The sequence below is a fragment of the Tachyglossus aculeatus genome, chromosome 4 (assembly GCF_015852505.1).
Source record: "Tachyglossus aculeatus isolate mTacAcu1 chromosome 4, mTacAcu1.pri, whole genome shotgun sequence".
Classification (NCBI taxonomy): Eukaryota; Metazoa; Chordata; class Mammalia; order Monotremata; family Tachyglossidae; genus Tachyglossus; species Tachyglossus aculeatus.
In genome coordinates, this window is record NC_052069.1 from 12,221,765 (window position 1) to 12,223,790 (window position 2,026).

General features: G+C 66.2%; 1 protein-coding gene across 1 annotated transcript; it reads left to right on the forward strand.

The window, feature by feature from the left end:
- The first annotated feature begins 570 nt into the window (after nucleotides 1–570).
- DRD5 (dopamine receptor D5) lies at nucleotides 571–1,773 on the forward strand. The gene has a single exon (XM_038744932.1). It carries the CDS (start codon nucleotides 571–573, stop codon nucleotides 1,771–1,773), a length of 1,203 nt encoding a protein of 400 aa, XP_038600860.1.
- The last annotated feature ends 253 nt before the right edge of the window (nucleotides 1,774–2,026 follow it).

The following is a 2,026-nucleotide window of genomic DNA, read 5'->3' on the forward strand; positions in this document are numbered from 1 at the left end:
TCTCTCTCCTTTTCTCTCTCTCTCTCCTTTTCTCTCTCTCTCTCCTGTCTCTCTCTCGCTCTCCCTTTCTCTCTCTCTCTCTCCGTTTCTCTCTCGCTGTCCGTTTCTCTCTCTCCCTCTCTCTCTTCCCCGCTCCCTCCGCTCCCTCCCTCTCGCCTGCCTCCCTCTCTGCTCCCTCCCTCCCTCTCTCTCCCTCTCCTCCCTCTCTCTTTTTCTCTATCTCCTTTTCTCTCTCCTCTCTCTGTTTCTTCTCTCTTTCTTCCTCTTTTTTCTTCTCTTTTTTCTTTATCTCTGCTTTTCACTCCTTCTTCTCTCTCCCTCCCTCTATCTTTCTCGTTTTCCTTCTCTGTCTGTCTCTCCCTCTCCCTTCTGTCTCTCCCCCCGCCCCCCGCCCTCTGTCCCCGGTCCTGGTGCCCGGCTGGTGGGGGGGGGGGGGGCCGCAGGGAGCCGGGGTCCAGGGCGGGGGGCCCAGCCTGTCCCGGGCGGCCCCCCGGGCTTCCCGGCCGGCTCATCTTTGACCCCCGGGGGGGGGGGGGGGGCTGAGGGTCCGGGGTCGCCCCCGGCCGTCCCATGGGGCCCCCACCCCCGGCCCGGGGTCAGCAGCTGGTCACCGGAGGCCTCCTCTCCCTCCTCATCCTCTGGACCCTCGTGGGCAACGCGCTGGTGTGCCTGGCCGTGGTCCGCCGCCGCCCCCTGCGCGCCAGGGTCACCAACCTCTTGGTGGGCTCCCTGGCCGCCTCCGACCTCCTGGTGGCCCTGCTGGTCATGCCCTGGAAGGCGGTGGCCCAGGTGGCCGGCTACTGGCCCTTCGGCGCCTTCTGCGACGTCTGGGTGGCCTTGGACATCATGTGCTCGACGGCCTCCATCCTGCACCTCTGCCTCATCAGCCTGGACCGCTACTGGGCCGTGTCCAGCCCCTTCGGCTACCAGCGCGGGATGAGGCCGCGCCTGGCCCTGCTGGCCGTGGGCGCCGCCTGGGCCCTGTCCGTCCTCATCTCCTTCCTCCCCATCCAGCTCCACTGGCACAAGGCCCCAACCAACGCCACCGGCCGCCCGCCGGACAGCTGCGACTCCAGCCTCAACCGGGCCTATGCCGTCTCATCCTCCGTGGTCAGCTTCTACATCCCCGTGGCCGTCATGCTGGTCACCTACGCCCGCATCTACCGCATCGCCCGCGGCCAGATCCGGAGGATCTCCTCGCTGGAGAGGGCCGCCAGGCAGGCCCAGGACCGCCGGGGCCCCGGGCCCCGGGACCGTCCGGCCTTTTCCGGCCCGCGAGCCTCCATCAGGAAGGAGACGGAGGTCCTCAAGACCCTGGCCGTCGTCGTGGGCGTCTTCGTCTGCTGCTGGCTGCCCTTCTTCATCCTCAACTGCCTGGCGCCCTTCTGCGGCCCCCAGGCCGGCCTTCCCTGCGTGGGCGAGGACACCTTCGACGTCTTCGTCTGGTTCGGCTGGGCCAACTCTTCCCTCAATCCCATCGTCTACGCCTTCAACAGAGACTTTCGCCAGGGCTTCGCTGGCCTGCTGGGCTGCGGTCCGGCCCTCTCCGGCAGCCCCGACCGGACCGTCCGCCTGACCCACCGCCTCCTCTCCTGCAACCGGGGCCCTCTCTGCCCCGGCCGCGTGGTCACGGCCTACGATGACGTCCTCCCCGACGAGGCCGGCCACGGGGACCCGGGCGTTCGGCCCTCCCCCGGGGAACCGGGTGGGGACATTCCCCCGGGTGACATCACCCCGTTCCCTCCGGATGGCCTACGGGAGACACCTTCTTGACCCGTCGTTATGGGGTCCTTCTGGGCCTGAACCGAAGCCGAGGCTGGCACGCATGTGCTCTGTGGTCGACTGAGTCCCCTCTGTGCTTCATTCATCCATTCGATTGTCTTTATTGAGCGCTTACTGTGTGCAGAGCCCTGTACTAAGCGCTTGGAAGGTACGTGTTTCTGCCTGTCACTCCAAGGGCTCAGCAGTAGCACACGGATGATCGTCATTAGTGCTGAGGCCTAATGATGCATCCCAATCTGAGAGA